Genomic DNA, 12,894 nt, shown 5'->3' with positions numbered 1-12,894 from the left:
GATTTCGACACCGTGTTCTGCTTGCTCAAGGGTTTTTGATGGGGATATTTATGGGGATTATGCAGTGTCTTGTGTTGGGATGGTGGGTATTAAATATTGGCATAATGTAGTTTGTGATACCCTGGTTGATATTTGTTTTCGGTCAGGGATTTCTACAAGAAAGGAGGTTAACATTGGGTTGACTAGAGGGAATGATGGGATTCTTCGACCTGCAAATGTGTCGCTTTATTCCTGGGATAGAGGCCTTGATGTATGTGTTGACTTGACGGGGTCTTCTCCTTAAACACAATCTGGGTTGTCTGACTTCGTTCCTGGTCGAGTTGTGTCAGTTGCGGCTCAGCGAAAGCGGACAAGTATGGGGCGCGTTGCAGGGTTATCGGCTATGGTTTTCTTCTTTTCTCCTTTTCTTCATTGGGGGAATTAGAGAAGGATGTTGTTGCGTTACTGAAGCAAGTTCAGGCTTTCGCTAGGACTTAGGATATTGGTGCTCGTGCAGCTGCTAACATCTTCAACAGGATCAGGTTCGCTATAGCTAGAGGGGTGGGAGCCCAGATTGTATCTCAGCTCCCACTAATTTCTTGTAAATCGATTGACTTTGTAAGTTTGTGTTATAATAATAATAATAATAATAATAATAATAATAATAATAATAATAATAATAAGAGGTCACTTTTTTATTTTTGGTTCATCTATATCGACCACTTTCTACAAATATAATTGTAGCCTTTAAATATACAGATATACTAAGTACTATATTTATAATACTTGTTTTATAAGGAAAATGGTTTACATAGCCTCGCTACATATAAGACCCTTACAAGAATAATATTTTAGTAAAAATGATTTCAATTCGATAAAAATAAGTTTTAATCAATAAAGTAAAAATCAATAACTTTAAAGAAGAATATTTAGGTTCAGTAAAATTAATTTCAATTATAGAAAAAATAATTTAGATTCAGCAAAATTAATTTCAATTCAGTAAAACTAATTTCAATTCATCAAATATAAGGTGAATAGAACATGGCCTAAGAAGCTAAAAGTGAAACCATACCTGAAATACTCTATTGTAACATTTATCACACCGATTTACGCAAGATTTTGTCATATATTTATAAATTAATTTCTGAAAATTCTACAATGTCATTCTTTAAAAAAGGCACCGCAATTTGCTGACGTGGCGAAATCTGATTAGCCTATATTTAGTATTTTTATTTTCATTTTGAATTATTTTTAATGTTCATAATGTATTAAAATTTTTTTTTTTATGTATTTTTTTAATACATGTATTTTTTTAAGAAATACATAATTATAAATTATGAAATCTATTTTTATAATATTAATTAATTTTTGAATATATAATTATAATTAAAAATCACAAAATTAAAATTGTCCATATTGTTCATCAATCATGTCATAGATTAGCCCCCCATTCCCAAAATCAATGTTAGTTTTTGATAAATTTGCAAATTCAGACTAGAATTGGGATAAAAATTCGTAAATAAACTGTGTTTTTGCATTTTGTTTTTTTTTTGCAGTTTTTGATTTTAGGTTTTTGTTCATAAAAAAAATCTCAACAACAATCTCATTTATAAGTATTTGCAAAGGAAGAATACCGCTTTGAATAGTTCGAAAATATGATTTATGTGGACTCAAATTGTGTAATTTTGTCAAAGAACAAGGAGTATCAAGTTTTTAGAAGATAAAGTGGTCGCATTTGTTTTAGCTCGCAACCCCTGTTTGATCCGATAAATGTAATTAAGTTTTCTCGAACTTGTTTGTGGATTAGGTAATGACTTAAACTATGTTTGTAATAACCTAACTAAATACGGTAATTATCTAACCACAAACAGATTACAAAAATCGCAGATCTCGATTCTGCATCAAACAGGTTTGCGAAAAAATAAAATTCAAACTCTAAATCGCAGAGCACACCCTCGTTATCCATTGATCGTTAAAAGAAATTGAAAGATCTGTGTTTTAGATCATCATATTACACGCTCCTAAGGCTATATTCATCGTTAAAACTATCAAACAACTTGATTTTTACATAAATCAAAATTATCAATTGAACCCTAAAATAAAATTTGTATACGAATCATGGAAGTAGATTCGAAACCCAATAAATCCGATCTTTGGGCGGAATTTTGGTCTAAGTTCCGAATAGATTATACCAGATTTTGGGGGTGGTTAATTAAGATCATGAATGAAGAACAATGATGAATTTTTTATTATCTAAATTTTAATTATAATTTAATTTTCGAAAATGATTTTTAAAAGATAAAAATAGATTTTAAAAAACTGTAATTACGTATTCTTTTAAAAATACATGTATTTACAATTATATATATATGTATAGTACATTTAGGCTTTTAAAAATAAATCAAAAATTGACCAATCATAACATGACACATCATCATGTTATTTTTCTTATGAGTTATGACACAGTAGACCTCCCCAAATTATTAAAAAAAATATTAAAAGCTTAGTATGTAGTCAAATATACTTATGAGTTATGACTCATAATCTAGCATATGATTTTATTTTATTTTTCTTTTTCTTTTTTGTGTCAAATAAAGAAACTGGTTTGTAGAATATACGTAGTAGAAATTTTCCGATGACGCGATATATGTTGCTCGGCACAACAATTGAATATTATAAACACTAGTACTCGTAACAACTAAACCTTTTCCAATGCAAAAAATAGCTCAAAGGTTTCAAAAATTAATTTGCGGAATAATAATTTAGGGTACTTTATTATATATGCTTTGCATTTTTGCGTACAATATTAGAGTAACTTTTTTTTTTGGTGACAATTTAGTAAAATGTGATGCAATGATATTGAAACTACTGGTTTGGATTGTGTATGTTATATTAACACGACACGGTACCACGAGTACTCCATATTATTATACTGAAGTGAACTTATTTTTACTGATAGTCTGATACTTTTTATATCTCGATAATAAATTATTGTAAGCTCGCTGAGCTAAAATTACCGTAAATATGTATGTTGACTATTTAGATAACGGAGCGTGGTTGATTTGAGCGAGGAAACTTGAAAAGGACTGAGAATTGAATAATCAATTTAGTGTCTCATTCTTTAGTGGGGATTTCAAGGTAGGTTAAGATAAACTATAAAGCTAAGTCTCATGGCTTTATGTCTCATGCTCTGAGAGCAAATTATCTATTGTCGTCGTCACCTCTTTAGTCCTTTTCCATGTTTCACCAAAAATTTAATTCAATATAATCATCAATTAATATAAAGTAACTTAACATACTAAAAAAAAGATAAGGTGACAATATAAATATGTGATTTATCTAGGTTGTACAAGTTAGGCAATGGTTGATAGTTATAGTTAGATAACAATGCAATGAAAGTGTTGCAGAACAACATAGAAAAAACGTGATTGTTGCCTTGTTGGATGAAATCTAAGTGATTATGAGTAGGAAAATGAAGTGAATTGCTAAATCGCGTCCGGTATTTACCGGGTAACGCCCGTATTTTAACATGACATTACAAGCATGCCCCCTTTTAATTTTACCCTAATTTACTTTTACCCTAATTTACTTTTATCCCTTATAAATTTATCATATTTTATTTTTACCCCACTAGCCACCGCCACCAGACAACTACCAGCCACCATTATTCATAAAAAAAAAAGCTTTATTCAAAAATGATTTACACAAGCGGTGAATGGACGAGTTTGCAGAATTGACGACGCCATCGGAGAGGTCGCCTGTGAGTACGGATAAAGTTTTGTCGTTTTTTTTATTATTTCGTAATTGTCGGAGAAACGCCTGAAAATTTAGAATCTACCATGGTAGGAACGCCTGAAATTTTAGAATGTCACATGGTAGATTCAAAAATAGCAGGCGTTCCTCACATTGTATTTTCAAATGTTCATGGGAACGCCTGAAAATTTAGAATCTACCATGGGACATTCTAAAATTTCAGGCGAACCATGGTAGGAACGCCTGAAATTTTAGAATGTTCCATGGTAGATTCTAAATATTCAGGCGTTTCTTCCATGGTACATTCAAACATTTCAGGCGTTTCTACTTATTATTATTGTTATTATTATCGTATTTATGTCGTTTATTATTATTATATTATTTAATTATTATAAATATTTAATTATTGTTATTATTATTATTTTCTTGGTGGTTGAATTTGGTGGTAACCGGTGGTGGTGGATGATTTTGGGGGTTGAATTTGGGTGAAAGAGAAAAGTAGGTGAAAAGGGTGAAGAGAGAGAAAGCTAAAAGTAAAAAAAAAAAAATGTTTTGATGGGTTATTTAAGGGAGGGGTATATTAGTATGTTTATTTTAAAATACGGGCGTTACTCGATAAATACTAAACGTGATTTAGTAACCCCCAAAATTAAGGGTGTGTACGGTACCAAATCAAAGGGCCTCTAAAATTAATAGTAATTAAGTATATATATTCCCGTTTGCCTAATTATTAAACTATATGAATTTCAGATATGCAGCTACTCCGTACCTTCTTCTTAATAAAATATACTATTATGGTTGCACGCAAATAATAAACTCAGTTAAATACACGAGATTGGAAATAAATGTGACAAAATATATTTGTTTGCTAATAAATTTGATATGCATGGTGATTACTTTGAGAAAGAAATTCAAGAAACTTCGTATAAATCATGTGAATAAATGTTACTTTATCGCTTATATGGGAAGAAAATACGCGAATTTATGAGGTTTTTGCTTGAATTCAGTAGTTGCTTGCTTCACCTAATTTCAACCCAAACTTAATTGTATCTAGGATAGTAACATAGACTTACCTAAATAATTTCAACCCAAACTTAATTGTATTAAACTATTAATTTACTTGGGATCATTTTGAATTAATCATTGAGGGAGGAAAAAATTAACTAAATCATTGAGGCACCAATTTTCTAACTCATAATATTATAATCAAAAGGCTCATGGGTCTGAGTAATATCAACGAGCCTGCCATACATGCCATATGAACGGGCTTTGTCTTTCAAAATTTGATCCGATATTAATATTATTGGGCTGTGTGGCCCACTCAGTTTTTTTTTTTTTTTTTTTTTTTTTTTTTTTTTTTTTTTTTTTTAAACACAACACTAACTCTTTTGTGCTTTCGTTGTTTTGGAATTTTCAAAATGTGAATAAGACTTTTTATGCGGAAAATTAGTATAAAAAGGCTTGAAGTATCAAATATCATTTCATTTTTTTCATGTTGAATCTATAATTTAATCCATAATACGGAGCATACATCAAGTATTACCTCCGTTTCACATTGTTCTTAACCTTTAACGGGTATCAGTATAAAACTTAGAGTTTTAGAGCATATATCCCTTATAGTATACTTGTAAAAATCATAAAATAATAATAATAATAATAATAATAATAATAATAATAATAATAATAATAATAATAATAATAATAATAACATTCTGGTATAGCAAACGATGGTCAAAATCAAAGATTATAAAGTGTCAAAATAAAAAATGTTAAAAGCATTATGAAGCAGATGTAGTATGATTCTTTTGCTAAGCCTTAATAACGTTGACGATTCTAATAATGTTGGACGATCGATTCTAACAAGGGTAAAAGAGTGAATAATATATAAGTTTTCCAGTGGACAGCCAATACTACTAATTGAAATTATTGTATGTTTTAATCATGTCAAAATAAAGCATAAAAAGTTAATTTTAACACACTCTTTGTTTTTCTTTGATTTATTTTGATGTCGACGCCAACTATTAACGTCCAAACGACCAAACTCCTATAATTTGAAGATCTGATTGACAACAATAATATACAATAAATAGATGTAAATACAAAAAAGAAAAGGAAAAAAAAAAAAAAAAGTGACAACCAATGCTAATTAAATTATTATTATTTCAAAAATTACACTAGTCTGATAATTTACAATGAATTAATCCATTCGGAACCATCAATGAAGCTAAGCGAGATAAAAGGCCCCGCTTCTTCATCGGTAAGTTCTCTAGACCATGCTACTCTCCCGGCAAAATTTGCCCCCGGACCTGTGCACTTGTATTGTCCGTAAAACACCGTCCTACACGAATCCCAACGACAACATTAATACCCAAAAAAAAAAAAAAAAAAAAAAAAAAAGCCTAACAGTATGCATAGGTCGTATTTAGTATACTCTAATAAATGAAAAAAATACGTGTATAACATAAAACAAACTTATAAAACCTCCATAGAGAACAAGTTTTATAAAGATAAAATAAACGCGCTCTATACAAATTTAAACCTGGCCTAGAAGAATAAGTATAAGTAAGAGGTTACTTTTATTTCACCTAGCGTCCTCATTATTCTAAATATGCATATATATAGTGATAAAGCAAACTTCATGCGCATGCGATATCCACAAAGGAATTGCTAGATATAGATAGGATTGTAGTCCTTACGTAACACATTTTATAACTTTTAAATACTTATTCTTTCCTAATTTTTATTTTCATTAATCTAATATCATTATTTTAAACCATGGTTGAATATCTAAGTTGATTCGAAGTTAGGTAGTATTAAACGAATCATTTGAACTACATAAAATAGCTACACAACATTCCAATGAAGTACCGTTCTATTATATAGTGACAAAATTAGTGAATCTATGTACTTTATAGGTGGGCTACTTAATTAAGATGATTAATAATCTTTAATTTGAATTGGTACGTTTATTTAAGATGATTAAAGTACATAATAGTTAGTGGATTGTATATTTTTGAGCATATATTATTCATTAAATAATTATGTAAAGAATACGGTGCCATCCAATGTGGACTCCAGCAAAAATAGGTAAGATAAAGAATGAGCTTTTTGATTTTAAAATCACAAATTAAAGTTATAAAAATGAAAGAGGAAAAAGTATGGAATTTTATGGGGGAATCTGACTAGCCTTAAGGTGGAATCTGGTTCTTAGTTTCTATGTTGGGTTGAGCTCTTTGCTTCAATCATCATATAAAGTCATGCACGGGTGTAAGGGCCTAGTCCCACCACCAACTCTCTATAATGGACTTTATGTGTTTGAGTGTTTCCCTCTTTATTTTTTTCCATTTTTATAGTAAGACTATAGGAATTAGGTCGAGTTGATGTAACTCCAACCTAGGATAAGATACGAGTCATGTAATCGAGTATGTGTCAATTATTCGATAAATTGTCGAGTATATGTGATGAAAAGTTTAATTATATTACTTCGCATATTACAATAACTTGAGATACTTTGTACCTTTTTAGCTAGTATCTACTTTGTAATACTAATAGTGAGAATATCGATATCTGAACTCGATTATTATTATATAGTCAAGATACCTATTTTAGCTTCTAGAGCTACTTTCAATTCCTAGTTCAAGATTTTATTCTTGACAATAATAACTCATTAAAATCATTCTTTGATTCATATACAACAAAAAGGCCAAAGGTTTGGTCATAGACTCATAGCTAGTGATAAATTTCGCACGCTTTTCAATTTGTTTTGTTCTTTACATAGTTGCTTTTCATGCTTATACCTTTGTCATCTTCCGTTTAATTAGACAATCTTATACTTCGTATTATTTAGCCAAAGATCAAGTCCTTTAAGTTCAATAAACACAACTTGGTACTTTTATGCTACAATACTCTTACATGACAAGAGCCAAGAGGTAGGTCTAGCTATGCATATATATGTTTAATTTATGCAACTTGGTACTATAAAGTTATGGTTATGTATCCTTTTGCTTAATAAAACAAGAATAGTTTCCAACCTATGCCACCAGGTCCACCACTGTATTAGTTCACACACCAACGTATGACATACATGCAATCATATAACATCTAGGTATACGTTCCTTTAAGTAATTAATATGTACACTCACACTTTGATAAACCATGCATGTATGATAAATGCGCGTTATTAGTAAAAGAGAGATGAAGGACATACAATTCGCGGTTAGGGTCACCCCAATTATACCAGCCAGCGGGAATGATGATGTTGTCAATGTAAGTGAAAGCGAAGACGACCCTAGAGAAGGGACCCCAAGCCCTACCAAGGTACAAAGCACCTGAGCCCGTGACCTTACAGTTAATAAAAGAGAAACCAGTATCATCTAACATGCTACTTCTTCCTTGCGCTGTTACTGCCCCGTATCTTTGTGCTATTGCGTGCACATGACATCCCTGCCATCCAATCATCCATTATTATACATTTCTTAATACAAAATTATTAATTAATAAGGCTAATGACAAAGAAAATTTCTACAAGATTCAGAATATAGAAGGAATTTTGCTCTTGTATTTTTCTACTTGTTTGAGTAAGATTCATGTATAATATAAGATATAGTAGTATCTAATTGATGACATATACAATGCACTATAGAACTATATGATTGTTTTACTGAAAATTTGATATCTATCTTGATGCTAATTTGTTTAATATTATTTGATTTTACGCGCTTTAGGATATGATTATATAATGGGAAATTAAATATTTCTCTTTACAAAAACAATTTTATTACTTAGAATAACTCACATAAGTATATATTTTCGCAAAAGTTTTTTCTTCTCTAGAAGCTACGAAGTATATTTCATATTAACATATATACGGAGTATAAGACAAGAAGAGATAATAATAGATAGATCCTAATCTTAAAACCGTGTCGATTTCAAATGGGGAGAACTTAACAGTAAGGGGATATAATGTAACAAGACAATATATTCACATGAAAGTTCATATCTTTTTGTCTACATTGTTATAGATGATTTCTTTTTTTTTTTTTTTTTTTTTTTTTTTCTGCTTTAGTATATATTATCACGAATTTCTTGTTTGTGAAAGTTGGAAGACTCTCAATCTCTTATTAATTACAACAATTTAAAAGGGACTTTTTAATACAATTAATGTATTTTAACATTAAAAATAAAAATAGGTAAATGAAGTATTCCTCCCAAGACAAGGACAAAAGTGGATATACCATATTAATACAATATTTAGAGCTGGCCAATAACACTAAAGTTTCTACTTTATGAATTCTTTAACATGGATCGTTAATTATAAACATTTTTACACAAAACTTTCTACTAACTTCTAAAAAGAGTTAGCACGTCATTAACAGAACATCTTAACCGGAAATTATGTACATAAATCAACAATTATCGTCACTATCAATCATTGATTAAAGTTATGAAACTATGATTGACTAATAAGATGTGTGAAAAGGGTACATCAAATAACGATGTTTTTCTCTTGTCCAAAAAAAAAAATAAAAAATAAAAAAATAATGATGTTGTTCTTTTCACCTTATATTAAAGATAAGTATGGCTAGAATTGACGATCATGAGTAATTTAAATTCACATGAAGGTTAATCAAATTCGCGGGATTTTTATAAATGAAATATACCTCAAAAAGAGAGAGGCCATTGCCAAAGATGAAATCAACAGAGCCCTCAATGTAGCAATCTTTGTAATAATGCCTGCCAAAATGATCATAAAGAGTGTCTTGTGCTCCTAAAAATTTACATCCTATAAAAGCAGCCGTATCTGCTGATATTCTGAATGCCACTGCTTGTACACTTTGTGCTCCTGATGCTGGTAATGGAGTGGTATTCTGCATAAACATAATTTGATAAGCATGTTTGGTAGACAGTTATGAATGATTGAAAACTCTAAACTATCTCATGCTTAGTTTTTAAATATAAGTCTACTACGAAGTATTTAAGTGGTAGAGAGGATTGTTTCAATTAAATCTTTGAAATGAGCAAAGAAAAAAATAACTCATGTACTTAGCTTTAGGTATATCCGAATACATGATGAAAATTTAGTAAAAGTAGTACTTAGGCTTGGAAATTACTCAGCATAATTTGAACTAATAATGTCATAACTGAAAACAAACCAAAGGAATAATAGTAAACTACACCAAGTCAACTTCCAAGTCACATGCAAATCAAACAAGCTCCAAATAAAATTCCCAAAAAAAAAACAAAATTTGTTGAAGTTTTACATGCTAATTCAAAGATTTGTCTTAGAGCTTAAAATTATTGGGACCTTATATAGATATTTTTAAAATAGTACATCAAAATATATCAAATTGAGAGGGACATTATAAATATAAAAAAAGATAAGAAAATAAAAACCTTGAAGGTGATGTTCTTGGCCATGAAATAAAGAGAATTAACAGCAAATGTAGCTGAACTGTAAGTTCCCAAAGGTTTGCCATTGGGCCCAATTGTTTTTGCTGTGTCTCCCCATTGGACTATTGTGTTATCTGCTCCTTCCCCTTGTATGGTTATGAAAGATTTTAGTGGGGGTATGTTCACCTTCTCCCTATAAATTCCACAAAATAAATGTCACAATAATTTAGAATATGTAAATATCTCATTTCATATTTGATCATTATCAAGCAAAAATCACTAAAAATCAAAAGATTATAAGCACAATGATCAATTGAAAATTTGCATGTAAAGTTTTAGGACAGTATTCAAGACACGAGATTAAAAACAATATCGTTTACAACTTTACATCAATGTGCTTTGTGACCTTTTATACCCTAAAAAATCGGATGTATTGAAGGTATTGAGTTAGGTTTGTAAGACATTAGATCAAAAAAAATTTGTATACATTAAGAAGTGTTGTGTTTGTGACCATATACGTCTAAATTTAACATCAAATACATATAAAGTCTTGGGAGGAGGTGGTACCCTATTAAAGAATCTCGTCTATATCATAGGTCTAGGTGAATGTCACCGGTACAAAAGTAAAATAAAATCAAATGCATGTAACTTCCACCTTTGGAAACAAACCCTTTTCAATATTTACGTTCATAAAATCAAATTCACTGCCATTTCTCAAAATTATTACAAATTAAAACTTATGATCATTAGCCTTTCAACCTAAAAAAACAGAGCATTTCACAAAGGTGAAATAACAGAGCATCCAACAAAAAACAAGAAAAAAAGAGAGAAAGAAAAAGAAAACTTACGTGTAAGTTCCAGCTTTAACCTTGATAACAACTCTAACAAGATTAATGGCGGGAAGAGAGTCAATGGCATCTTGAATAGTAGTAAAATCTCCAGTAACAGGGTTTTTACTAACAGTCAAAGTGTAAGAAGGAAATAGCTTATTTTTGGCTGTTTTAAAAAGGGTATGTTTAAGACTACCAACAAAATTAACCCACTTCATAAACTGTTTTTCTGAGTTATATGTTTGTGTCATATTAATGGTTAATTGTTTCGGGTTCGGTTTTCGGTGCTTTACATGATGGATTTTACCATGTTTTTGATGATGATGATCACTATGACCTTTCCCATGGCATAATCTTTGGTAGATTGAACAATGTAACAAAAAAAGCAGGAGAATTGAAAGAAATAGTTTTTTCCTAGACATAACTAGTTTTTTAGGACCAAAATTAAAGTTGTAGGAATTGTAGGAAATAGCTAGGAGAATTGAATGTGGAGGGAATGTTGATGGGATGAGTTTAAAGTGTGGCAAAATGTGAGTTTATATAGTATTACTTGTTTTAGGTGGAAAGTAAGTTTGTTTTGTAGTTTAATGGAATGTTATTATAGGTCACGGGTGCTTCGGCTTACAACATTACAAAATAATGAGAGAGAAAGTGAGAGGATTCACGAGTGAGGATTGTAGGCCACAAAGACATGGGAGGATCCCACGTTGGCACTACTTTTTCAATTCCGATCATTAAAAAAAATACGCTGAATGATTAACTTGTTCTCTATAAAACATCACCAGAAATCAGCGGGTTTTACATGCAGTCACGACGCCACGTATAATCGGTAGGAATACTGATACAGTAATGAGTTGCCATAAAATCTATCATTCTTTCCAAACTACGTTTCATATTTTTTTGCAACTTTGAAATATTTTATATCTCACAAATAATACTCCAAAGATGCAAAAAATATAAAATGGAGGTAGTATTATCCCATGCATAATCTAATGACGACCCTAAACACCCACAACAACAAGCATCGTTTCCCTCTCGATTTCATACTACACCTCTCACGCGATTTTATCATCACTTAACACTTTAAAGTTCAAACCATTAACATTCATTTCATAGTAATCGATCATGATATTTATGTGGTTATGCCTGAATGTCTTTAAACCTTAATCATCCCCCAATAAAAATCATGTTGCTAGTCACTACAAATTTTCACATGGAGAAAATGGAATTGAAAAGTAGTACTACGTAGTATAGTTTATGAAATTTGTATTGTGACAAGTACTATGTTTCATGTTTGCACAATAGCAACGTACGAGTAGCATAAAAGTGTTAAAACCATCAACTTTTCACCAAACGCACTGTAAAACCGCCTTTAGAAAAACAGCGTTTTGCTATCCTAATAGTTGTTTTTGAGCTCAAACCAAACATGTTCATGGCCCATAAAAGTTCACGGATTGATCAAATAATTAACTGCTTTGACAACCATAACACATTTGCTATTTTTCTACCTATCTATCAATGCACATGTTTGGGAGTTGGAACCGCCATACTTTTAGTTTTAATGGTGCTATATCTGCTACTATTGCTATTGTGGCCTACATTCTAGTATGGTGATTAAAGATAGCGACTATTATCGTAAAGTTTTATTTAAAATAAACTTGTAACATATGCATGACTATTAATTGTGAGATCAGAGTGATTTTTACTTTATACTCGTAATTGTTTATTTATTACTCTTTTTGGAAACAATGTTTCGATTCGTGTCTAACAAAGTAACAATAATATAGTGTGAGATCACCTCAACTAGTACTTACTCTTAACTACATAACTAGAATAATTAGTTGGGATGATTTTATTATAATTTTATGAACATGAGAAATTTGTGACTGAAAATGGTCTTGGACCCACAATTGTGAGTTTATGACCATTTTCTACCACAAAA

General features: G+C 30.5%; 1 protein-coding gene across 1 annotated transcript; it reads right to left on the bottom strand.

Annotated features, from left to right (window-relative positions):
• Window positions 1-5,864: 5,864 nt before the first annotated feature.
• LOC110707680 (probable pectinesterase 53) lies at window positions 5,865-11,560 on the bottom strand. Its single transcript, XM_021885704.1, has 5 exons — window positions 10,971-11,560; window positions 10,126-10,315; window positions 9,393-9,599; window positions 7,940-8,175; window positions 5,865-6,070 (listed from the first exon to the last, which is right to left on the bottom strand). The coding sequence occupies exons 1-5, from the start codon at window positions 11,372-11,374 to the stop codon at window positions 5,920-5,922; spliced, it is 1,188 nt and encodes a 395-aa protein (XP_021741396.1). The 5' UTR covers window positions 11,375-11,560; the 3' UTR covers window positions 5,865-5,919.
• Between the last annotated feature and the right edge of the window lie 1,334 nt (window positions 11,561-12,894).

The sequence above is a fragment of the Chenopodium quinoa genome, unplaced genomic scaffold (genome assembly GCF_001683475.1).
Source record: "Chenopodium quinoa cultivar QQ74 unplaced genomic scaffold, ASM168347v1, whole genome shotgun sequence".
Classification (NCBI taxonomy): Eukaryota; Viridiplantae; Streptophyta; class Magnoliopsida; order Caryophyllales; family Amaranthaceae; genus Chenopodium; species Chenopodium quinoa.
The sequence above is the reverse complement of the archived record's forward strand: the minus strand, read 5'-3'. Positions and strand labels throughout refer to the sequence as shown.

Bases quoted from the DNA above. Each gene is read 5' to 3' on its own strand.
- LOC110707680 (XM_021885704.1), bottom strand. From the start codon at position 11,374: ATGTCTAGGAAAAAACTATTTCTTTCAATTCTCCTGCTTTTTTTGTTA. The intron at 8,176-9,392 runs GTATATTTCATT...ATTGGATGGCAG, and splicing joins ATGGCCTCTCTCTTTTTGAG to GGATGTCATGTGCACGCAAT. The intron at 6,071-7,939 runs GTATGTCCTTCA...GGATTCGTGTAG, and splicing joins GGTGACCCTAACCGCGAATT to GACGGTGTTTTACGGACAAT.